Consider the following 25628-nt stretch of genomic DNA (forward strand, 5'->3'; position numbering starts at 1 on the left):
TGCTCAGAGTGTAGCTGAAACCTTTGTCAAGGAGGTGGTCAGACTTCATGGCATTCCTAGCTCTATTGTCTCGGATAGGGACAAAGTTTTCTTGAGTATTTTTTGGAAGGAAATCTTTCGATTGCAAGGCACTCAGCTCTTGCGCAGCACGGCTTATCACCCTCAGACAGACGGGCAAACTGAAGTGGTTAACAAGGGTGTGGAAGCCTATCTGAGATGCTTTGTCAATGGCAAGCCCCACAGCTGGGCAAAATGGCTTTCGTGGGCAGAATATTGGTACAACACGTCCTTTCACACAGCCACCAACTGCTCTCCTTTCAAGGCACTCTATGGACGTGATCCACCTCACTTGGTTAGGTTCTCTGCTGGGAGCACCTCTGTTTCTTCTGTTGAGGAGCAGCTGCAAGAGAGAGATGCCATGCTTGATGAACTCAAGTACCACCTGGTACAAGCTCAAGTTTATATGAACTATACAAATTTGGTTATCAACTATGACTCCAAATTTCATGTATACCAAAATTAAATATGAAAGTTTCAAACACTTACTATTTTCAAAAATAAAGTTAAACAAGCATTTGAACTCAGCAAAATGACAAAGCTGCCATGAAGTTTCATTACTTCTACCATTTTACAACTTACACAGCAAAGGAAATCAGCTGGCCTAGAAAAACATCAACTTGATATTGCATAGCAGCCCTGTTCTTAGAAACTTTACTAGCATATTTACACACATGATATAATGATAACGCTAACAAAGAACACACTGATGATGTAAATGGACTGTCTGTCATACTCAGGTTCAGCATGATATATTCGCCCTCAAGGATGTTCCTGAAAGGCAAGTCACAAATTTAATCAGATTCAATTGCACGAATGCATTAAATTTACAACCTTAAATTTGCAAAATGTGAAAGAAATACTTGTAAGACGTTTTGCCTATTCACGAAAAACCAAAGTAATGTAATAGGCAGGTAGAGAACATACAAAAACTAAGGCTGCTTTAAGTTTTATCCTCTAATAAGTACACCTGATGCTCACAGAGGAATCAGCAATCTTCATACTTGTTGATTTACACTTGATCTTCTGAGTACATCAAAACACAGATTACCAAATATCAGTATGTTGTTCCATTTCGAGGAAAACATTATAATCCAAAAAATAGAGCAATTGATGACTATAAGCTAACAATGATGAATGTTACTATGTTAGTAAGCTTCCATTGCAGCCTTGCAGGGGGGAAATTGAAACATAAATAATCGCTCTGACATGCAGTGGATTTAGCAATTAGTGATGAACAGATGAAGCTCAAACAGGTACATTTTAAAGGATCGCATTCCAGATGAATTCTCTGGAGTGACGTTATCCTGTCTCCCTAGGAACGATTTGGGAAACCATGACTAGAGAGATATGGAAGCATATACTAGGGGTACAGCAGTCTGAAATATTAGCAGACGAGAACTGTAATCCTTTAAACAAGCAGTAGGAGTCTGAAGGAAGTAGTTTCCAATGCAGAAGATTTACATTCCATATCAATTTAAAAACTTATTTAGAAATCACCCCCAGAAACATAAAAAAAGCTTAAATTGATATTCCAAAGGCAGACAAAATTTACTTGTACCATTTCCAAGTATATCAGGCCTGAGTAGTCGATTGAACTGGTCTAATGTCAATACAATCTAAAACCAAATGTTCATAGCCAAATGCTAGAAAACAAGTAACGAAAATTAAACAAAGATGACTTTACAGGTAGTAATATGAGATGTAAAATACAATTTATATTTAAATTTACAGGACTAACAACTTATTCTCTGATCTGATCCTATATGATTAATCGTTTTTATACCCTTCTATGAAAAACACTGCAGATTGAAAGTTATGCAAGTATTAGATAAATTAACAAAAATTTAATATTACTGATGATAGCAAAAAATCAAGAGCAATGGCAGCACAGAAACAAAAAAATCAAGTGCAACGGCAGCACAGAAACTCTCCAACTAACAAAGTAGTAATACAAGTAATATAGAAACAACAAACTTAGTATCACAAAACTGAAGGGAAACAATTTACCTATGATACTGTATCAGGGAAGGGAAGGCAGAGGATATGAACTCTTCATCCTCAGGAAAGATCTGCAAATTTTTCGACTTCATGAAATAAGTAACAGCATCCTCATCAAAGTCCATCAAGAATCCAAACTTAATGAGCTCGGAAAGTGGATGAATTTTATCCTCCTCATCCCAAAGCAACCCTTCAGATACCACCTGAGAGAACCTTGTTGCATATTCTACAACAGTCTTACGAGCGCCTGATCTATCGAGTTTCTGGGCGAAAAACTCAGAAGTATCTCTCTCCCAGCGCACCAATTGACGCGTGCTAGCTGTGACATCACTACCTGAACTCATCATTAAGCTGTAGGTTCTAGTAATGGGGTTTGGAGTCACAAAGACTTTGACATTAAGGAGCTTCTTAACAGCTTCACGCCTCCGTTTTGATTCCATTGAGGAATCGGATAGAAATCCTAAAATGATCATTACAAGGCCCTTCACAATAAAAGCATCCTTCAATTTCGCCTCTGTCAGTTCTCCATGATCCACAGCAGACAGCTCTGATACTTTAACAGAATCTGATATCTTCCTTACCCCGATCTTGGAGTATGTATCAAAAAGTAAAGCTCGAGGAATCGAGGGATGGTTTCTTGCAGGACACCAGACAAAAAAAGAGTATGGAGAAGACAATTCAAAAAGATCTTTCAATAAGAGATCATTAGGGAGGAAAATGTCCTGCTTATTAAGCAACAGAATATCATCAGAGCCATAGGAATCTGCAGGGATTTTAGACACACTTTCAGAAAATACTTTCTTGGTTTCTTTGTTCCAGTGCCTAATAACATGGACCCAAAAGGTACAACACTCATCGTATGATATCACACGCCTCGAATTTTCCCATTCCATCCAAAGCTTACAGTAATCATTAGTTGAGGGCCTGTTTTTCACATCAAAGGCTTTACAGAAGAAAGTAAGTAGATTTGGCTTGTAATTCTTCTGATCCAGAACATGCAACCTAGAGCTGAACAGGTGGTTATCATCATGCAGAACACATTCCTCCGGAGAAACCCACACACCATCATCAGAGCTTGTCGGGATCCAAATTTGCACAGGAGCGCCTTTTTCAGGCTTCCAGTCAGCTTCACTCAGGAATTCATAGATACGCTCAATCTTAGCAAACTCATGAAGGGACTTGCTGTGAATGGCAAGTAGTGAGCTTGCAACATTGCTGGACAGATCGACTATTACTCCAATTTCTGCAAGCTCGATTTTATAGGACAAAATATTTGCCCCATAGTACTCTTCATCAATGAACGGGCCATCACATCGCTGCAATGAAGACTTTTTGTTCGGATCAAATAGCATGCACTCTTTTGAGGACATATAACCAATAGTGGTCTTCAACCACTTGGTCTGGTGAATCTGTTCCAAAAAATCCTCTGGGAGGAGGGGTTTCGGGAAGCTTCTAATGCATTCGAGCAATGACATGACACATGCAGGAGTAATTTCAATTGGATTTTGAGGTAAAAAGATATGAGAGAGAACAAATTGTGAGCCTTCCTTGAAATCAGTCACTACACCCATGCTCTTCAGCTCATCTTTGAATTCATGTATGCCTTTCCCATAGCAGCTCTCCCTGTCATCAATAAAAGGAAGCAGCGTAATCCCAGAGATTGGATGCCAATCTGAATCATACAAAATGCAATCCTTGGGTGACCTGTAGTCACCAAGGCGAGTTCTTAACCATTTAGAATCTCGAATACATGCTCTGAGATCAGCATGAAGGGTGAACTGTGTACCCTTCAACTTTTCACAACACAAAAGGAATTTGAGAATATTATCTGCAGTAATCTGTTGAATTGTTGCTCTTTGCTTAAACTCCATAGAAATTGCCTTAGTTGCACCATCAAAATCAACCACCACTCCAATTTTCTGCAATGCTTCTTTGTACTTGAATATTTTGTCCCCATATAAGCTGCCATCAATGTATGGGAAACCCTCAAATATCTGTAAGATACATCCCCATTTACAATCAAATAAGTAGCATTCACGGGGATACTTGAAGCCAACACTTGTGCGCAAGCATGCAGAATTTTTCATTGTAGTCACAAGTTTTTCCGGTGCATTTGGACACTTTTTGATGCACTTGAGCGCAAAAATGAGATGGGCAGGCAGTAGAGTGCTCCAGCTTACTGAAGATTTAAGATGATTAAGCACAATCTGATGCTTTCCTTTGAAACCCACAGTAATACCAAGTAGCTCAAGCTCAGTCTTGTATCCGTGAATACTGCACCCATAATACTCTTCATCAACGAAAGGAATCTGACTGAATACTGAAGCAGATGTCCAGCTTTTATCAAAGAGAACAGTTTCAACCGGGGACCTTTCACCACACGAGGTCTTGACCCATCTCACATTTTTGATGGCATTGACAATCTCATCCACTGACAACATTTTCTCTCTCAGATATTGTATAAATTTAAGCAGCGCGATAACCTTGGTTCTAGTCAGATTAGAACCAGCAGCCAGAGCCATGAGATGATTCCCGATGAACTTACATGCTTGACCATAATCGAACATCACCCCTATTGCTTTTAGCTCCTCCTGATACTCATTTAACTTATAGTTATAGAAGTGCTGATCAACCAAGGGAATATCAACCATTTCGGAGCCATTCTGCAGCAAACTCCCCCATGAGGAACTCGGAAAAAATGATTGATTAGGAGGTTTGTAAACAGGATGACCGCTCATTGTTACCCTCAACCAGCTTCCATTCTTAATGCAATTCAGAAAATTATCAGGCATTCTGATTCCCTTATATCGTATCTTCTTGATCCAATCCAACATCAAGAAAACATTTTCTTTGTTCAATGGCCCATTTACAGTAGGGAAGGCAGCATCTGGAGGACATGCGTCAGGAATATCAGAGGCACCGGCATATCTTTTGAGGAGCTCCATCAGTTTCTTTTCCGGAGTAAAATAACCAGCATATCGCGCAGAATGCAAATATTCATCAGATAGTACCACATAATCTTGATCCCTCCAAGAATTGGAACCACCTATCAGATTCACCCATTTGCTCCCATTGGCAGGAACTAGTACACCCTTTCTTCTTACAGATACATCTCTGAAATTGTTCACTAGTGGCATGCAATCACTTAATTGTCGTAACTGTATCTCATTCAAAAATCCATTGGAAGATGTGTGATGTAGAAAATGTGCAAAAACAAATACCATTCTGCAGTTGTTTCCCACCGAGTGGTGAAGCTCTTTTGCAAATTCATCCATGCGAAAAGTATTAACATTCACATAGTCATTCAACCAGGTAAGTACATCTTTCACTCCTAAGATGGCCCTTTGTGTTTTCTCGGGTAAGAAAACTAGTCTTGCAGCAGATCTAAATTCTTTACTCCAGTCTATCATCCATGAAATATGTTGTGCTTCTTGAGATCGACACAAACGTAGACCACTTGTCTGAGTAGCTTCATTTATGCTAAGAAGAGATACATCCCCAGAATCACCTACATACTTCAGTAGGGGTATACTTACCATATTAGCCGTCACAAAACTTGACCAATACTGCGCAAGAAATTGAAGCAACTCAATATAGATCTCTTCCCCAACTCCCATGACAAGATTACAACTCTGGATGCACTTTGGGTACCACTCTGTGTCAACACGCTTCACACCAAGAAAGCTAAGCACATCGTTGTACCTGTCTACATCGAAAGAAGAATGCAATATATGCTTTCCTAGAGATGAAAGATTGTGCAGTTTCATCCCTTTCTGCTTTGCCTTCAACAATATCTTCCAGAAAGATTGGTTCAACCGGGCAACTTCTTGAGGTTTATGGAAAATCTTCTGGTCAGAATGTGACTCAGATGGAATAATATTTTCCATAAGCAGTCTCTCTTTGATTGAATTTCTGATTGCATCTAACTTTGGGTGACACGCATCTTTAACTGGCAAGAAAGCAAACATGGATGCCAGAGAAGAGGTAGGTGCATCTTCCTTCGTCTTGACAAGACAGACAAATGCATTGACAAAAGCAGTAGGAATGCAGTCTAGAATCCCTTGGTTCCATATGTCATCCCACAAAATAGTCTCACGAGATGATGGAAGAAGGAAATCTGCCTGAATTATGAAAGGCAAATTTGTAACTGTCTCAGTCGGAAGATATGCATAGATTCCAGGAGATATCATTCCTCTATTCAGACGCTTGCCAAATGGGAAGGCTAATGTAATAGACCACTCCTCGAGTTCCTTCCTCCTTTCAACCTTGTTTTCATCCTTGACACGAAACTTCTGCCTCCACATATAATAGCCACATTCACCATCGCTGTCAGGACTACCTTCCTCTTCTGCCATCAAATGTACTGTATACGACTCAGCATCAATATCCTTCTTTGATTCGAAATTCGTTTCAGAGGAAATGGAAACAGCTCGTATGGTGTTAAGTTTTGGATCCTCACTGTGCTCTTTCACTGAAAGACGCTTGATTTTTGAGAGAAACAAGAGTAACTCGGGATGGAGACTTGAAAGCTGCTCCTTCACAGCTTTCACTTTATCACCCTTCAAAGGCAATATCAGTGTAGTAGTCGGAAGGGCTCTATTACAGCCATACACTTGCTGGATATCAGCCACTGAGGGATATTCAACCCACTCAGGTACTATGTAGGCTACATCACATTGAGGACATGGTGCTTCACTGAAACGAATTTGATAGCCATTACTGAAGATATAGGGATGAGCTGTCAGTAGAAACACGCTTTTGAACCCAATGCCTGTGACAAAAAACCACAAAATCAATTTCATTAGAGATAAGGGCCTTGATAATGATGTAAAGAACATTTAAACCTGGTCAGTTTTGTTAATATGGCAGAAAGGTGTCAACAATTATAAATATTTGTGGATTATATAGTTATGGTAAGCTACACAAAATTAGAAAAAAGGCCTTAGACAGTATACACTATTTCTGTACCAATACTCTGTGATTGCTCAACAGAAATCAAAAAAAAAAAAAAAAAAAAAAAAAAAAAAAAAAAAAAAAAAAAAAATTAACAGTAGCCTAATTGCACTTTACTTATAATTTTTTCAATATGAGCAGAAATAGTGTTTGGTAAACTATAAGAAATGATGGAAATAACAATGACTTGGTTAAAAAGAAATTGCAAGGATTGTCCTATGCTAATGTTCATGTTGATGCAATTGTATTCCAGAGTATGTACTTCTCTTCGTAAATTTGCATCATCAATCATTTACCATTTAGAGGAGGCATTGAGTGGGAATGGAAATTAAAAGAAATTCACATACTATGAAGAGAAAAAGCATTACCATGGACTCTTTCTGTGCGACATAATTAACAAAGTTATATATGAGCTCGTAGCAATTACAGTCATGTACACCAAAAGGGCTATTAGTGCCTCATATATTTGGAGGCACTCGATGCAGACATTATCTTGATTTATACAAGAAAATTATGACATCAAACCATATTTTTGAGTTAAAGCTCAAATTTATTTCTGATGCTCACTGGAATCAACTAAATTATGGACTACTCAGATGTTGCAGACCACAAGACTGATGGTGTTTTCACAGTTGAGCTAAAGCTTAATACTCACACTTAATTTATAATCTACCTATTAAGCTTAGAGATGTGGGATTGAACTATGAGGCCTAAGAGTTATATTTCTATACCATTGGGCTGATAGAAACTACAGCTACAGAATACATCACATGAACTGTATCTGACTACACCACTGAACCGAATATATTTATAACTCCCTTAATCCCTTTACAAATTTTCTAACAGTTGATAGATTTTGAATGCTTTTGAGTAACAAATTCAACAAAAAAGAGGTCTTTCATACATGAACTTCCTAATATAAATGATATGTTCCGCATACAGTTTAAGGGTTGATCTTAATATAACAAAAAAAATACACATTTAAACAGTAGTTACTAATTTCCTAACATGTATGGTATTAAAGAAGCTTGCTTTAGATAGCTACAATTAAAAAATAAAAAATAAAAAATAAAAAAAAAAAATCACGTCAAACAGATGAAAAATTATGAAATCACAGCCAAATTTTACATTCACAGCCATAATGATCCAAAATATAAGGGGCACATTACAATCCGCAAGTTTGAATAGACTAACCTTTTTCTCCAATATACCCGTTTTTGCGTTTGCCAGCCTTGGTAGAAGTACCAACACTGCAAATGGATTCCATATTTCCCTTAGAAAATCCCTTCTCGTTATTGAAAATCAACAATGTAGCTGGAGCCCCTGTGGCTGTTATATCCCGAGATGTTATCAAGAACTCCAAGGTTGGATCAACTCCTTGTGGATACTCATTATCTTCAGCATTCTACATAACAAAATATTCTTGGTAAATATCCTCTTCCGATGTTATCAAATCAGCGCTCAGGTTAAAGGGCTTTCAAATTAGATTAAGATACTAATAGGTTCAGTTACATCAGATATCAGATAAGCTAAAGTTGAAGCCTTTAGCTCCAAAATGCTCATCCAAATTGACAAGATACTAATACAACATAAATACATAATGCAGCAAAGACAATTACATACACTAAATCTTGGGTTATCGTAATATGTACAAACACAGGTTATACACTTTTAATCCTAAAACATCTACAGATTACCAAACACGCTCCTTTATACATGGATAGGCAAGAGGTAAAAATCAATTGTAAGTTAAAAGTGATACGAAGCATTATCATGCAACCAGATCAGGGTAAAACAAAAAATCATCATAGCATTATTTGGGTAATGTAACATTTACCATCCCAAGATACCAAACAAAAACATAATATCACAAGTTTCAGAAGCAAAAGTCAAGAGTAAGCAACATAAACCAGCAATAACCCACTCTCTAAAATCATGACCTTTAATTTGTACTAGTACATATATACATTATAATGCAAGGTTGTTTCGATGCAACATTGCAACATATTGATACCTATACATTACAGTTAAAAACTCTAAGCTAATTAGCTAGCTTTCTTGGTTCTTCCACAAAACTTTTTCATATATTCCTACTTAGATTAGAACTCTAGGAAGCTTCAAGGTCCATTCAAGATTATTTACTCAATTCAAGACTATTCAAGAGTTAACAGTATTTATTTAATTTCAAAAGGTCCCAACTTTGCACTACATATGCTATTTTTAGTAACCATATCTGTAATCTAATCTAGTTTGATTATTTCACTCAACTTCACCAACTAATAAATGCACCAAGTCGTCCATAATAACATAAGCAAACAAAGTTCACTAAGAAAACCAGAGCATAAAGCAAGCTAATACAACAATATCATCAAATACCAGCTCCATAAGGTAAAAAATGCTGCATTATTTACTCAAAAGTGATAGTATTTCATATCCTTCATGTACTTGCACAATATAATTAATCTTTCTATCACTAGTTTTTTTCTCTTAATCTTGCAAGAGAATCAGAAATTAATCATTCATTCTTATTATAATCAAGCCAAACAAGAAAAATTCGAACCAAATCATCAAAGATCATCAATTTACATACTAGTCAATTACAGCTAGTGTACTACTAATAGGTAAGACAAAGCCTATCAGAAAGATGAACATTGAATAGGAGGAGTACTCTCGAAATTATACTTCCTCCGTTCACTTTTAATAAAACACTTAAAAGCATGAATAGCAAAATGTGAAGATAATAAAGTACTCCCTAACTTATACTAACATATGATCACAGGAACATAGTCATACACTACTTCAAATGTTCACAATAGAATAGCTACCAAAAAGAATGTAAATTTACAAGAGATGGCTCACTTCAAATTAACCACCATTTTGAACCACTTGCAATCTTGTTTAAGAACTAAAATTCAACCCGATAATAAAAGTTACAAAAACTAACTTTTTCAGTCTCTAAAAGTTATTCCTTTCCCAATTTTCTTTGTGAGACAATAACAGTCAAACAGAAAGAACTTTTAACGACAAAGGGTCAAGGACTCAAGGGGAGTACTCTTCATATACTCCTATCATTTAACAAATTTATAAATTAAAAAAAAAAAAAAAATAAAAGAAAAAAATACAGTAAACAAAAATCACATAAGCCAGAGATATAGACCCGAGTGCACAACTGCACGGTACATTCATGAAATCATGAGTATTTTGTTGTTCTGACGATTGTTTTTTCACTTAATTATCAAACGAACAACAAAAGCTAACCTTGAATAAGTTCACGGTACACACGAGTGTATATAAAAAAATTTCACGAACATTTAAGTAACAAAATTAAACAACAAATAAAAGTTACAAGAAATAAACCTGAATAAGTTCCATCAAGAAGTGAACATCTTTCGAGTATAGAGCTGCAGAGAGATTCTTAACAGCTTCTCGTAACATTTGCCTTAAAGGGTTTTTTCTCACACCAATTTCGAACGTATTTTTTCTAATTTCTTCTATATGTTGCTTTGCAACCTCCATTGTACCAGAATTTTGTTTCCTCCTTTACAAAATTCACACACAACAAAATCTTATGTACCACCCAGAATTATGACTATTTACAAACTTAAAGAAATGTACCATTAAACATACAAAAAACAGAGAAAAAAAGGGTTATTTATAAGCAAAGAAGAAATTAAACTTAGGGAAGAAGGAAAAATGTGTACAGGAAAAGAGAGAAATTGACCTTTTGCATGCTTTTTGATCATTGATTGGTGCATTTGGTCGTCTTCTAGTCATTCTTTCGTCTTCCTAAGCAAGATTTTTGCCAAGGTCTTTAATTAATAATGTACTGTACTTGACAGTAAATAATTTCGGGTTGATTTCTCACTTTTTCAAAGTTATTGATTATTGAATTGACTTACAATTGACTCCTCCAGTATTATTCCATTGTTAACTGTTTTTTGGTCGAATGATTTGCTCTTGAACCCTATAATCTTGTCAACAACTTGTTGATTTCGAGTAGTTAATTTAATTGAACTCTTGGGATATAGGGTTTGTCAATTTGTCTTGATCTTTTTTTTTTTTTTTTTTAACCAAGGTTCATTTATTCCTAACGTTTGACAGTTTATGAAATTATTTTTCGGCCGGTAAAAAAATAGAGTATCTTTTTTTAGGAGATATAGGGTTTAAGCTTTACTCTTACATACTTGCTTGGATTATTTTTATTTCCTTATTCAATCTTAATGCAGTGCTTGAAAAATAATTGATAACAACAACTCAATTGTCATAACAAAAGCAAGGCACCCAACGATGAACATATATTATTTGCTAAATTTTGTACGGAATAATGTATTACTTCTTCTGTCCAAAAATAATTGACACAAATAATTTTGCACCCAACACTCGAGGTAACGCCCAGACCAAACGCTAGCTATATAAAAAGTCGAAAACAATTACAAAGGATCTTGCTAACGAACTCCCTCGGGGCGTTAGATTAACATTTAAAATACTTCCTAATATGGTATTAGTTTGGAAAAGCATGAGAAAATCACGCGTAAATCAGTATAATTAATGTTTATTTTTATTAAATATTTCTACTCTTAGTTATCTTATTTAACACCCAGGGCGTTCATTGGCTTTTTACTTACAAATTAATGAAGTACAAAACTACAAACTAGCAACCCCGGCACCCCAGCCACACACTAGTTGGAATTGAAAAAGAGCTCATTGTGCTAGCTTATACGAAGTAGTAATTTCTAGCAACTTAAGTGATTTAACTACAACTTTGAAACTTGAGCAGCACTTGGCAACCTAAGTGCAACTTTAATTTTGGCGTTAAAATTCAATGACCTCAACCAGTGGCGGATGTAGAATATTTAGTGTGGAGGCCTGGAGGGTAACATGTTAATTTATACTATATATTAAAAGGCATTCCTTTTAAAGGAACGGTGCTACATGGCACTCTTCATAGTAAATACGTCATGTCATAATGCCACAACACATCCAAAGTATATGTATCACGTAAGCTTACCATCATTTAACAAAATAAAACATGCTTTATGCTAGATTCGAACCCAAAACCTCTGATACATAAATGTGATACGTTCACCATCTCAGCCAACTTTAATTAATGTTTTAACTTTCATATAATATTATATATTCTATTCATTTATTAAGTACATTAGAGGTGATGTGAATTATGTAATTCATTTATTTTTCACAAGACGAGAATATAAATGCATATGAGGTTAAAAAAAAAGTGACAACCGAGACAACGCTCGAACCACACACTATAATTACCAAATTATAGAAATACACAAATTAGCAACCCGGGACACACACTAGTTTATTGCATTAAAATTGTATTTAGCCTATAAATTTACACACACTTAAATAAAAAATAAAAAAATTTGGGGGGGGAGGGGGCGGTGCCACCCAGGCCCCTTCATAGATCCGCCAATGACCTCAACTTACCTTTACTCTTAGAAATGAACCATCACCCTTGTAAATTATATTAGGAGCATGAAAGGCACCTGTTTTTTTATTTACTGCATTGTATGAAGTTCGATTAATTCACCACCTGACAATTGAGCCTCCATTTCTTGTTTCGTTTCTAAGTGCATTACTCTTCTAAAAAAAATGAAGTATCTTAGGCCGCGTTCTTTAGAGCTGCTCTGCTTAAAAATAATAATTAATATTGAATTATAATAATAATTAATATTTAATAATAATAATAAATATTTAATAATAATAATTAATATTTAATAATAATATTAATAATAATTGTTATCGTTATTAATAAAAACAATAATAGTAATAATAATAACAATAATTGATTTTTTATAATAAAATTTTATATTTTAAGATAATATTTAATATTTAAAATAATAATAATTATTAATTTTAAAAATAATAATAATAATAATAATAAATGAATAAATAAATAAATAATATTTAATAATAATAATAATTAACATTTAATAATAATAATAACAATTAATATTTAATAATAATGCGATAATGATAATAGTGATAGTAGTAATGGTAATAATAATAATAATAATAATAGTACTAATGATAATAGCATTATTAATAATAATAACAATAATAATAATAATAATTAATATTTAATAATTATAATAATAATTATAGTAATAATAATAATGCGATAAATAATAAAAATAATAATAAAGTAATAATAATTATAGCAATAATAATAATAATGAAATCTGGCTTTGCTCTGCTGAAATCTACTCTGCTCTGCCAGAAGCTCAAAAGAACAGGGCCTTAGTACGAATATCTAATAGATTGGAGTCGTCATAAACTCATACGAAATACTCCCTTCGTCCTAGAATAAATGAGACGTTGGACTTTTTTCCATTTTTCATCTATTAAATTTAACTTAAATTTTTTATTAACATTATAAACATATGTTGTCATAAAATATGTTGCTAGATAGGTAGTATTAATATAATTTTTCATAATATAATTTTTATTATATTTTTCATTAATATTAAATTTTATAAAAACAAGAATTTTTTTACTTTTACCACAAAAACAAAAATTTCTAAAAAATTGTTTTTACCACCTAATGTCAACAATACCGTTAGTTCTAACGGTTCAAAAAAAAAATTCGTGCGCAAAACATGTTCTTCATAGATTTTGAGAGGCATTTTGAACCTATGGAACCAACTCGAGGTCAGAATTGACAAAAAAAAAAAAATCGAAAATGCCTTGTTTTGCATGTTTCACGCAAATCGGGGTACTTTTAAACACGCAAAACGAGGCATGTTCTTTCATTTTTTTGCCAATTTTAACCTCAAATTGGTCCCATAGAACTATAATGTCCCCCCCCCCAAAACCCCTAAAGACCATGTATTTGGCATTCAAATCGAAGAGTTTTAAAATTTGTTAGGTTTTTTACGGCTTACGGCAAGTGGTAAAAAAAAATATTTAATTTTTTATTTGGTGATGAAATAAAAGTTTTTAAAGTTTTGGTGGTAAAAAATAATTTTTTGATTTTTTTTTTTTTTTTATGTTAAGAGTCAAAAAATCCTAAAAACAATGTCAAATTAATGCATCAATATGTGAGCAAATGTTGACTATGTCAGTTACTCTAAGAGAAAGGGAATACCATTATTTATCATCTAAGTGAGAAAAGTCTTACTCCCTCCGTCCCTAAATTATATTCCTCTTTCTCTTTATTATGTGAGGAATAAATGCTAGAAATAGAAATGTAATTTAGGGACGGAGGGAGTACCATTTTTTTTTCAATTCAATCAACTGTACTCATACAGACTAAGGAGTAACAATCATATTGTAGATACGGTCGTGCCCCTATTATCTTTGAGATCAACGATTTTCGTTTTTCAAGTGGTTGAATGGTTTTTAGCAATAAATTAATTTTCTTGTATTTTGTACTTTTCAAGTTGTCAAATGATGTTAATTTGCAAGTTGCTCCTTTCTCCTTCTTCATTCAATCTCCTCTCTTGATCCCTCATTAACACCATCATTATTTCCGAGTTCCGAATACACCGACATCTTCATCTACTTCATTCATCTTTAGCGACATGTTTACAATCACTTTCGCCAAATTAAAACTAAAATCCTAATAAAAAGGGAGAAACAAAATGTATAGTTAATTAGCCCCGAAGGGTAAGGGTGTCGTTCTCCTCTATTGAAGCTGTCTTGAGTTTCAATTCTCCATTGAAGTTTCGACATCTCCATTGAACCTCTTCAAATTATTTATTCTCCATTAACGTCGTGAAGCTTCTATTAACTTCTCTTATTGTTTAATTTACAAAGTTACCAATATTTAAATATATAAATACCGCTTGTTCGATTTCCCGCAACAATAATTGGAAGGGGACAGGAAGTTTGATCAGTCCATCTAAAAAGAAAGTATGAAGTACCCTTCAGCTCAAATTCTGATATGAGGGTCGGCCCTTTAATGTCTTGATGATACAAAGACGAATTCCAATCACATCCAGGCTAGTTGTTGCTACCTACACCCCCCTCCAGGTATCATTGCCTACACCCCCACTAAATTACCATAATACCTACAACCCCTCCCCCTTTAATTTCCTACATTTTCTCTCTCCTCTTATAAATCAGTTTTCTTCATAATTTTACTAACATTTAAAATTTCTCTCTCCTCATAATTTTACCACTTTCTCTCTCCTCATAATTTTAACTACCAAAATCTTCTAAGTATTTCTTGAAAAAAAAAAAATCAAAATGCTCTTAGATCTCTACTTGTAAAAGAAAAAATCAAGAAATCGAAGAAAATTTCTACAAAATAACGATCATCAATCAAATTGTAAGTTAATGATTTTGTTAATTTGTCGAAAAAAAGATCAAATTCTAACTTTTTTTTGCCTTATTCTTCAATAATATGAAATTTCAATAGTAGTAGTTCATGATTTCTTATAATTTTACTTGGTAATAATGATTTCTTAAGATTGTAGTATAATGATGTTTTATATACTCTATTTTAAGTTGATTTAAATTGCGGTGTATGTTATTAGCTTATACAAAAAATTATAATAGAGTTCAATTGCCCTAATATATATAATGCATAATTTGCGTAGAATCATAGAAATGTAAATAGTTCGTCATAGTTTTTTTTTTAATGGAAGTGATTCTTATTATAATATTATGTTATAAGAATTTTCATAATTATATTATAATTTAATTAAAATTGTTATTTTGTGAATTTTTTACTAGTACATTTATTCTATCGTAAAATTCACTTTAGATGGACTTTGTGTTCATTTGTAAAAGGATTAATATTCAAATTATAATTGCAAAAAAAAAAAAATTATAAATTTATATAACTAAAATTAAAGACAAATTATCAATTTGATTTACGAAATTAAAGCATCAATTATCATTTAATACTACTTATTTTGTCACTAAAAAGTGTTATTTGACGAATTTTGGCTAGTATCTATCATAAATGTTCCTTTTAGATGGAAAAAAAAATCATTTTAATTTTTAAATGGAATTCATATTCAATTAGGATCATTTACATATTAATATATGTTCATTTAAATTTGATACATGTTCATTCTCTTTGCATTACATGTTCGTTCTCAATAGAAAGATGTTCATTTTCATAAAACAATACTTAATTTTATATCTAAGCATATTCATTAGTTTTATACTTTTTCATTCTCATATTAAAAGATACTACTATTTGTTTCAACTTTTAATACTTGTTTGTTATTATATATTAAAAAAAAATTTAATTAATTATTTTTATTTGATCATTCTCGTATTGAAGATGTTAAGTGTATGTTCATTTTCGTGTTGAAAGATGTTCATTTAGATATCAATATTTGTTCATTTTCTAGCAATGTGTTCAAAATTGTTTTTGTGAATGATTTAGGGCCTGTTCTCATACGTTGAAATTCAGTTCAGTTCAATTTAGTTTAGCTCAGTTCAATTTAATTCAGCTCAATTCAGTTCAGTTCAGTTCATGTCTAATGATATTGCTAATGATATAAAGCCAATTCCATTCTTTTAAGCTCTTTTACAACGACAATAATAATAATAATAATAATCAATAAATAAGAATAACAATAATAAAAATAATAATAATAATAATAATAATAATAATAATAATAAGAATAAGAATAATAATAATCAATAAATAATAATAATAATAAATAAATAATAATAATAATAATCAATAAATAATAATAATAATAGTATTTTTTTTTCTTAAATATTTTAATAGGTATATTTGTATATACACATATGTATAATAATAAATAATTAATATATAATCAAAGATCACTAATCCGTAGTTAAAAATCACTAATTAATAAGTTAAGTTAAGTTAAGTTAAATTAAGTTCGGTTCAGTTCAGTCTAAGCTAGTCAATGAGAACAGACCCTTAATTGACATATTTTGTTTAATGGAAGTGATAAATGTTCATTTAGAATACAATACAATACATGTTCATTTAGATTTTATACATTGTCATTATCATATATTTAAAGATTTTTATATCTTTATTGTGTGTTCATTTTTGAATTATAATTGTTATTCATGAGTAAATGTTCAATTTTGAATCCTTGGATTTCATATACTTTTGTGTTGGAATGTGTTGTTATTATTATTACTATTTTTTATTGAAAAACTTGATCGATCTCTCATTGTACAGGATAATCTAGTAAGGAAGTAGAAAGCAGCATATATATTATGCTTAGATTATATTTTTCATGGGAAATACACAAGTATATGATTAGGGTTGCAACAAGGAGGATATATATATACACACTTTATTATATCAAATGTTACAAATAATGTTAATTTAGCAAGACACATATGTACATTTGGTTCAATTTCATGTTTATGGAACAACTAGTCGTTGGAGCACGCGCGTTGCGCGTGCCCCCCCGACGGCAAGATAAGTAAAATTCGTAGTTATGTTCGGTTGTTGTGATATTCGTGGTTGTGTTCGGGTTTTGTAATCGCAAGGTTACATGAATTTGTAAGTGCTAAGAAGGAGTAGTGATAAAGTTTCTATGAGGAAATATCTATGGAAAAACAATTGTTATAAGTGAAGTTATCTAGAATTTGTTATAGTTTAAAGATTTTTTTTTTAAAAAAAAAAAAAATACTACTGTTTTAGATATTATTTTAGAACACAATATAGTTTCTTAATTATAAGTACCTAAATAAATTCCAATAGCTTCGTCTTAGAATGATTGTGATAATAAGGAGTATAAGGAAATGCAACACTAAAGGATAAAGTTGTGTAAAATGGATTAAATGTAATATATGCGAAAGAATTGTATATTTGTTTGTTAGACTTTTTAAAGTAGAAAATTTTCGAGTGGTTCTTCTATTGAAAATTTTAGTAGTTAGAGTTTGTAATCGATATGGAATGTATAAAATGAATGAGAAATATCATGTGTATATATTAAAGTTTATTTATTGGTTATTTATCTATAAATCATTTTATGTACGATTTTTAGATAATACGATTGGAGGGAATAACTTTATACTTTTTTTTATTTAAGTTTATAGTCGTTGGAGCACACACTATGCCCGTGCCCCCCTTCCCCCCCCCCCCCCCCCCCGGTAGGATATATAATGTTCGTGGTTGTGATTGCGTTTCGTAATTTGAGGTGTTATTAACATAATGATTAGGGGATCTTATTTGTGTGGTAGTCACTAACTTAGTTTTAAGTTCTTCCAATCTCTTCTTCCTTCATAACCTCTATCTTTTATTTATTCCTTGCCTTATGTATTTTCCTTTTCTATTTATCCTTGCTCCTTTTCACCTTCTTAATCCTTTTTTCTCCTTCCTATCTGCTCTTCTTGTATAGTTTGAACGGTTTAGTAAGCCTTTCTCTCTCTCTCCTTCCCTTTTTTTATTTCCTCAAACTATCATCGCCTCTTTCTCGGTCTCTTTGTCCCTCTTCTCCTTGATCCTTTTAAATGGCCTTTCATTCTCTTGGTCACCATCTCTGCCTCTTGACCCTTCTCTCTCTCTCTCTCTTACTTTATCCCCCGACATGCTCTTTACTCTTAAGTTATGGCATTGCTTTTCTCTGTTTCTCTTTTAGCATGCTTTCCCTCTCTTTCATAACACTTTTCTCTCTCACCCCCTCGACCCCTCCCCCCTTTCTCGGCCTTGCCTTTGCTCCCTTTCTTTGAACCTTTGTCTCTCAACCCCCTCTCTCCCTCTCTCTCTCTCTCTCTCCCTCTCTTCCTCTCAACAATGCCTTTCTATCTATCTCATTCTCTCTCCGGTTTCTTTCCTCTCTCTTTCTTTCCTAGCCCCCTCTTTCTCTCTCAGCCCCTCTATTTCTTTCCAATCCCCCTCTCTTTTTTTCTCTCCTTCACCTCCTATTTCTTACTCTCTACATCTCTTTCTCGCCTCTCTCCAATCTCTCTCACTCCTTCTCCCCCTTCCTATCTCCTAACTTTATCTTTCTAAAGTTATCTATAACTATGGTTGCACATATATTAAAAAGATATCTCTCTCTCTCTCTCTCTTTCTCTCTATCTCTCGTATGGTCATGCAAACCCCAAAAATTATTGCGTATGGAGCGCACGCGTTGCACACCCCCAACTTTGTACACGTAAATTTGTAGATGTGTCTTTGCACCATTTGTTTTATTTTTTTATTGTATGTGAATTGAATTCAATTAACTTGCAAGAAGCCAAGAGGTAATCGGTGAAATGTGATTGAGCATTTTTTTTAAAAAGAATCTAAGCAAATATTGTCATGTTCTTTCTCTAAAATGTTTCTCCTTCCTTCCTTTATTTTCCAAAACCCTCTATTTCTCATTATTAAGTCTTTATCTCCTTCTTCTCCTTTCTCCTTTTTTATGACTTCAAAACTTATAGGTCTCTCTCTAGTGTATGGGTATTTATTTATGCAAACTAAAGGAAATAACTTCTTATGAATCTAGCATGAATCTACCTTAAAGATTGATTTATTTGTTTAAAATACAGTATTAATTAATCAATTTGAATTTCTACATAAAGTATCTCAATACCTTGTAAATCGAAAACTTAGTTGATTTTAAATCAAATAGTTATACAAAGATATAATTTCTCTACTAACTACTACAATCAACTTGAATTTCTACGCCAATTATCTCATTATATACCTTATAAATTTGTGTGTGTGTGTGTGCGTTTTTTTCCCCCTCTTATATTAAATATATTATCAATCAACTTGATATTAACCTCTTTTCTCCAAAAAAAAAAAAAAAAAAAAAAAAAAAAAAAAAAAAAAAAAAAAAAACCAACTTGTTACTTAACCTCAAGAACAAAGATATAATTTTGCTACTACAAGGATAGTACACATATTGAATTTGAAAACAAGTATACATCATTTATATGATCTTGCATTACTTCATCATTTACGTATCTAATTCTATCCATTTCTACAATCTAAAGCTATAAATTAAATACTACTCGTACTACAAATGAAATTAAATCCCATAACCTCAACCTATAACACCATCACCATCTCACACATGCTTCATCTACCATCCAAGAGTTGCTAGAGTACTGATGGTTGTATCCTTGTCTTCTTGGCGCCTTTAAGCACGTGCTCCACTCCTACAAGATTACCATATAATCATATATACATGAAGACATAGTTTATGCCACAGAACAATGGATCTTGAAATCCTCACAAAATGATTTGGGGTCGGCTAAATGAATCCTCATAACGAATCGTACGATATAAAGAAAAGTACATAACAAAATAATAATTTGAAAGAGTTTGAAAAAATGTGAGTGAAGAAGACAATTTACAAGTCATGAATTATACACATAAGCAAACTTTGCCTTTAAAAGTCGCTTCAAACCCAATTAACCAAAGCCCTACTCTTGTTTAAAGGTTAATTTGAAGAGAAAAGGCTAAAAAGAGATGAGATATCTGACATTTTTATTGCTCTAAAATTGCTTAGCTTCCTGAAATCAATGCCACTACAATTGACTAAAGCAAAACATAAGCTACCAAGCATGTTTCCTTCTAGACTATTTAAACCCGCAATGATTTGTCTCAATGGCAAGATGATCAATTCACCACAAACTTGTTTTTTTACTGCAAATAGAGAGTCTAATTAAGGAATGGACTGCATTATAATTGTTACTGCATACATTTTATTGCAATTATCATTGTAACCATCTAAGAACCGGCAAAATTTAGTACACAAATGGTCACAGAATGATGAAAGAACATTAATTTGTAGTACCTTCAAATTCCATTTCCTTTTTCCAAGCTCATTATTGGGGGGAGAGGATGAAAGGCACTTCCATCAACTTAAGCATTTCCCATCTTCCCACAAAGCACTTCAGTTAATGTCTAGTCTGATGTCAACATATGGCATTGTTGACAGAGGTATCTCTCAAAATATGCAACTTAAGTGTTTGATAAGAAAAAAATATATTATAAGTGTGCTACAAATTTTTAGTTACCTACTTACCCCCAATTAAATCTAGAGGTAATAGCTAGGTATAATCAAGGAGTAATTGTTTTTTTTCCCCCCGTTTCATCAATTGTATAAGAGTATAACACCTCCAAAATTATGATTGTTACAACAACTTATTCAATCAAACATACATATAGATTTTCAATTAATACTATAAATATATATAGTACCATATCAGATTTAGTATACACTACAACTTACAAGGTATGACATAGCAGCCTCACAACAGCTGTAAATAGATACTATAGTACATTCATTATCCATCTCGGCAATGCCAATGATGCCTTCATCCCAAGCCTACTTAAGAACAACGCATATAGGATGTGCAGAAGTAACACGAAGAAGCAACAATTTAGTAAGAGCTGGCAGAAAAAGACATTGTAAGGTTGATGGCTACATCATACAAAATTAAGAATTTTTTCCCCCCTATTTATAGTACCAAAGCCTAAATGTTCAGAAATTTGTAAGTCAATAAAATCTTTCTTTAAAGCTTGATAAGGATACTTATAAAAAACAGTTAAATTCATACAAGCACAACCAAAATAAAATTTAAAAAAAAAAATAAAAAAAAAAAACCATGCAAAATCTATAAAAGCAAGAAGCCACTCACAGATACTATTATGAGGTTCGGAGCTCCAAAAGCATTTGAGCGGAGTGCTTGAGAACTTCTCTGAGATTGTCTTCCTCTCAATCTTCTCCTCTTTTCCCCCTGGAACTCAACAAAGCAGGGCGAGCGAGTGAGAACTACAGCAACTTTAGAGTTACTACAACTCAGTTGTATCAGGGCTAGCTGACAGATTTGAGCAACTGTATAAAGGATTTAAAAGCCATTTGCATATAACCTATCCAAAATCCTACAAGTAAAATACTCACATAGATTCAAACTTCAACATTTCACTTATTCATTGACATATGTAATTCCTATTTTCTAGAATAATACCCCGACTCAGCAGAACAAGAGGTAATAAAATAAATAGAAAATTTTCACCCATATTTAAACACAAGCCACTGTTTAAATACTATTGACTATAAGCAAGAAATCTAATTTAACTCAAGCATCACTAATTCAATCCTATTACAATTAAAAATTAGTCATAATCACACTAAACTCGTATCTTTAACATAAATGCTTTTTTGTGTCCAAGATGGTATCGATGAGGGTTCTCGACTTTTCCAATAGTTGGAGCTGATATCTTAGCAGACTTCATTAAGAAAATAATTAATTAGATAATAAAAGATCCTAATCAAATAGATAAATAAATAAGACTTTGACTTTAAAATACATGGGAATATAATCCCAATTTTTTACCAAATTGAATCAAAACCACCCCATAATTCTGAAATAATTTTTCATCCTCCATGTCTGCATATATAGAAATTACAGCATCACTCATAATCAAAGTACAAGAAATACAACGGAAAAAAAAAAAGGAAATGAACACAACCTTAAAGGAAGAAACAATGAAGCCCAACCAATCTTCATGAAACAATTACTCATACTTCACTCATACAAAAGAACACAAAATAAATATTTCAAACTGAATTTAACAATAATGGTGCAAATATAACCTAATTTAAGCATTACCCTAAATTCTTGAACAACAAAACACTTCATCAATGTGTAAAATTACCACTCAAGTCAAAACTCTCACCAATTTATTTACCAATTTACTTAAAACACTTCAGATTTGACAAAAAAATAGCCTAACATCAACTGAGCTTGTTTCTCACTCAATCAAATTAAAATTCCATCAATTCCACAAAACATAAACAAACATCAACAACAACACACAAATCACGGCACAGATCATAAATAAATCACATTCTAGAAATTAAATAAATAAATAAAAAAACATATCGACCATGCAATAATATCTGAGTTTCTTCACCTCAAACTCGAATCCACCAAACCTTTTTCCATCTTACTCCTTGCCTCTTATTTTAGAAAGAAAACAGGGAAATTGGAGGATGAGTAAATAAAAAACAAAACTCCGTAAACAATGCAATTAAAACTCAGTCAACATCAGCACCTTTTGATGTATAGGTGGCAACTAAAAGAGGCTAACCATAAATAATTATGTTTGTGTTAATAAATGTTATAATTATAAATAATAGAGTTGAGAGAGGGGGGAAAAAAATCTTGTACTCAATCCAATCAAATATAAACTACCTTGCAACATATAGATAGTGCGAATCTTGGCTAAAGGTAAGGAACAATAACATTTGGTTTTAGCAAAGCAGATTTTGTGCAGAGAGGATGAGTTGTGAGGGGGGAGAGAGAATGAGGGAAAAAGACAGATTGTGATGCGACGGTGGATCCCCGATTTTTATATAAAAACATTTCTATACCCGAGTATAAAATAGATGAGCTTGTTCACTCATAGGAATGAAAACAAAAGACAATTTTTGTTAAAAAAAAAAATCAAGAAGGTGAAGAGCACAATTCTAGCTTGCAGTGTGCGCTTCCCATTATTAGAAGACTTAATCTCAATGTTTTTAGAAGGCATGAGTTGCAATGAGGCAAAAGGTCAGCCAATGCTTAGGCACAAGATAGAATGTGAAAGTCAAAACTAAGCAAAGAACTGATAATTAATTATAGTTAAATTTTTTGAAAATGTAAAGTCGGTTATTTTAAATCAGGAAAGATATCACCAGATTACACTCGTCCCCCGATTCAATTGCCTAAGATGATTATTTTCTTTTGTGAAAAAAATATCTGAATTTCCATACCCCTCCCCCACAAAAATGAAATCAAAGGAAAGATAATATCCTCCAAATTGCCCACCAAAATGCATTCAACAAATAGCAGATAGAAATTGAAATTAACCTAAACATTGCTTTTCATTCCTCTTAGCTGGTGCATCAAATTTGTAATCGCCCACCATTGCTTTTCATTCCTCTTAGCTGGTGCATCAAATTTGTAATCGCCCACCATTTTAGAAGGTTGAAGGACAGTAATACGTTTGGTTTCTAGAAAAAAAAAAAAACATAAAAAAAAAAAAACACAGTCAACATTCATGTTAAAGGTTAGATGATAATTGAACAAATAATTAGAACAAGAAAGAGAAAGGGGATATAGAATTGTACTTAAAACTCGATAAATCACTCAAATTCAACCCAATATAAAAAAGAGGAGATCAACAATTCTGTTACAAATCAGATAATAATGCTACTAACAATATAAAAAATCAACCCAAAAAATCGATAAATCACTCAAATTCGACCCAAAAAAACCACCACACAATAGAAGAGGCACTAAAACTCAACCCTTTAAGAGTTTAAAACAATAGAACAAATAAACCCAAAAATCGAAAACAAATTGATCAAATAAACCCCATTAATAACGAAACGAATTCGCACAAATATACCCACAAAGATTCAACCCAAAAAATTCGAAAACAACAGGAAAGTAAACCCCAAAAATTCGAAACTAAATCGAGAAAGAGAAACGAGATCGAACCTGATGAATGTGACGATCGGAAAATCGTCTTCCACAACCTCAGACTCCAAGAATCGAAGCGCCGTCGTCGAAAGGGATGAACGGTGGTCTTGAGTTGCTAAATTTTTCTCTCTCTAGGTTTCTCTCTCCTTGTTTCCCCTAAATACATGCTTAGAGCCTCTGACCCTTTCCTGAGATGAAAATAGAGAAAGGGAAGTCGGTGAGAAACAGGAGGGCCACTCTCAATTACAGCTATCACACATAATGCAATTGGTAAAAAAAGGGCAATTTTGGCAATTCATTAAAAGCAAGGGTGTCTATGTAATAACACGCAAAAGAACTATTCACCAGCTACAGTGATTTCTTTTGCATGTTTTATAATGGTTATAGATTACATGTAATAGTATAGCTTTATAGAAATGCGTAATTATTGTAATTAAATTAAATTTATTTTATATTGGAATTTTTTTGCTAACAACGTTTTATTTATATAAATAGAAATATAAGACGAATGTATTTGCGTACATCATACTATGAAACTTACGCATAACTCTTAAAATGAACATTTGATGATAAAAAAATGAACATCTGTTGATACACGAAGAAACAAAAATGAACATTGCATGATGCAATACTTCTTATAATAAAATAATTTGAACACAGTAATCCTTATATACAAATTTGCTCTCATTTTTATTCCCTGAATTTTTTTTAAAATTCAATTCAAAAAATATATTAATTTGAACAAATTATAAAAATGAACATCTTATGTTACACAAATGAATATTTACTAATATATATAAGGGCCTGTTCATATTTACTTAATTTCAGTTCAGTTCAGCTCCAATCAGTTCAGTTTAGCTCCAATCAGTTCAGTTCAGCTCTGCTCTTAATTTCCCTCTCTCATAAAATATTCATTTCAGCTCAATTCAGTTCAGTTCAGTTCAGTCCAGCTACAATCAGTTCAGTTCAGCTTAGTTTAGTAAATGTGAACAGACCCTAAATGAACATTTTATAAAAATTTGCAGAAAATTTGTAAGTGAAAAGGGGCGGGGGTAGAATACGTGCATTTATGTATTATGAACATTTTATAAAAACTCCTGATGAAGTAAATTCTGTCATTGCTTTTGATTCTGTTTCTGAGTAATAAAATTGCGCATTTCCCGTAAAAAAAAAAAAGAAAAGGGGCGGGGGCAGAACACGCGTAGAGGGTGGGGGGTGCACCAGTGTTC

At 32.8% G+C, this 25628-nt stretch overlaps 1 protein-coding gene and 1 long non-coding RNA gene across 2 annotated transcripts; both read right to left on the bottom strand.

The window, feature by feature from the left end:
• Positions 1–581: 581 nt before the first annotated feature.
• Positions 582–10612, bottom strand: LOC145597730 (uncharacterized). The gene is made up of 5 exons (XM_081653969.1): positions 10369–10612; positions 8206–8416; positions 2068–6829; positions 985–1083; positions 582–831 (listed from the first exon to the last, which is right to left on the bottom strand). Exons 1-4 carry the CDS (start codon positions 10525–10527, stop codon positions 1056–1058), a joined length of 5160 nt encoding a protein of 1719 aa, XP_081510095.1. The 5' UTR covers positions 10528–10612; the 3' UTR covers positions 582–831; positions 985–1055.
• A 9165-nt stretch (positions 10613–19777) lies between these two features.
• Positions 19778–24554, bottom strand: LOC145597736 (uncharacterized). The gene is made up of 4 exons (XR_014103394.1): positions 24418–24554; positions 23785–23927; positions 21568–21666; positions 19778–20079 (listed from the first exon to the last, which is right to left on the bottom strand). It is a non-coding gene; the product is annotated as an uncharacterized LOC145597736 (long non-coding RNA).
• Positions 24555–25628: the final 1074 nt, after the last annotated feature.

Source organism: Chenopodium album, chromosome 20 (assembly GCF_948465745.1).
Source record: "Chenopodium album chromosome 20, dcCheAlbu1.1, whole genome shotgun sequence".
Classification (NCBI taxonomy): domain Eukaryota; kingdom Viridiplantae; phylum Streptophyta; class Magnoliopsida; order Caryophyllales; family Amaranthaceae; genus Chenopodium; species Chenopodium album.

Bases quoted from the DNA above. Each gene is read 5' to 3' on its own strand.
- LOC145597730 (XM_081653969.1), bottom strand. From the start codon at position 10,527: ATGGAGGTTGCAAAGCAACATATAGAAGAAATTAGAAAAAATACGTTC. The intron at 8,417-10,368 runs GTTTATTTCTTG...TTTGTTATGTAG, and splicing joins TCTTGATGGAACTTATTCAG to AATGCTGAAGATAATGAGTA. The intron at 6,830-8,205 runs GTTAGTCTATTC...TTTTTGTCACAG, and splicing joins CGGGTATATTGGAGAAAAAG to GCATTGGGTTCAAAAGCGTG.